General features: G+C 47.9%; 1 protein-coding gene across 3 annotated transcripts in view; it reads right to left on the bottom strand.

The window, feature by feature from the left end:
• Nucleotides 1-684, bottom strand: part of qkia (QKI, KH domain containing, RNA binding a) — a 63,707-nt gene extending 63,023 nt beyond the window's left edge. For all 3 annotated transcript variants that reach the window (XM_037695062.1, XM_037695061.1, XM_037695060.1), the window contains exon 1: nucleotides 253-684. In XM_037695062.1, the coding sequence (XP_037550990.1) occupies nucleotides 253-397 (145 nt within the window). In that variant the 5' untranslated portion in view covers nucleotides 398-684. The remainder of the gene's footprint in view (nucleotides 1-252) is intronic.
• Nucleotides 685-985: the final 301 nt, after the last annotated feature.

A 985-nucleotide genomic window follows, 5' to 3' on the forward strand; every position in this document is an offset into this window, starting at 1 on the left:
AAGTCCGCGTGCACGCCGAACCGTAACTCATACCAACATGTCGCTGCGGTCGAAAACAACGTAAAACTAGATTTATTGATATTAGAAGGGTGTATTGTTTGATAGGACTTTTAAATATATTTTATATGGTCGACAGTATGGGGGTGTCAGTTACAACTAGCCCGGAGCAGGAGGAACAAACGCCCAACCAGAATCGGACTGCGCCGTGGTCACGCTTCTTCTCCCCTCCTCCATCAAGTCTGCCCAACTTACCTTCGTCCAGAAGCCTCTCCAAGTGTGTGAAGATGCCACAGAGATTGGGCAAACTGGTCATGAGCTTCTTCTCGTTTAATAACTGCATCAAATAGTCGGGACTCGGCCTCGGTCGCTCCTTCACTTCGACCTCTCCGACCATCATCTTTGCGGCGAGAGCGGAGAACAAACCACCGTGGAAAAAAAAAACCAACACAAAATCCCCTTTTAAAGAGAGAGAAAAAAAAGAAAATGTAAAAAAGAAACTTGCTGCTCCTATCCCTCGCTTCCCTCTTCCTTGATCGCAGAACACTCTAAGCCCTTCTTGGACTCAGGTTTGCTTGGTTCTTGTTATTTCGGTGGAAAAGGGGGGCCAAAAAGAAAACCGTTATGTCCGATCCACAGACTCGCGCGCCGTACTCTCCTTTACGCCGTGTGCGCTCGGGGACGTTCGATTCTACCACTGTGGGCGCGAGAGAGTGTTCCTCCACATAGGTCCCGCCCACCTTAAAGCCTATTGGCTAACCACTTGGTCGGGACTAATTTTTAAACGAATGAGCGCGCGTATCTGAGGCAAGTAGGCGGAGCGACACCGTCAGTCAGGTGATTGACAATAATTATGACCAATGGCGTGGAATGTGCTGGAATCCACATAATATGCCCCCAAAGTGTTGTCAACACAAAATAGCGAAAATTCGTTCTTTCTCTCTTCCGCATTAAAAGACGAGCAAATTTCTAAACGCGCAGGAGCAAA

This window comes from Nematolebias whitei, chromosome 21 (genome assembly GCF_014905685.2).
Source record: "Nematolebias whitei isolate Nwh7 chromosome 21, NemWhi1, whole genome shotgun sequence".
In the NCBI taxonomy this organism is placed as follows: domain Eukaryota; kingdom Metazoa; phylum Chordata; class Actinopteri; order Cyprinodontiformes; family Rivulidae; genus Nematolebias; species Nematolebias whitei.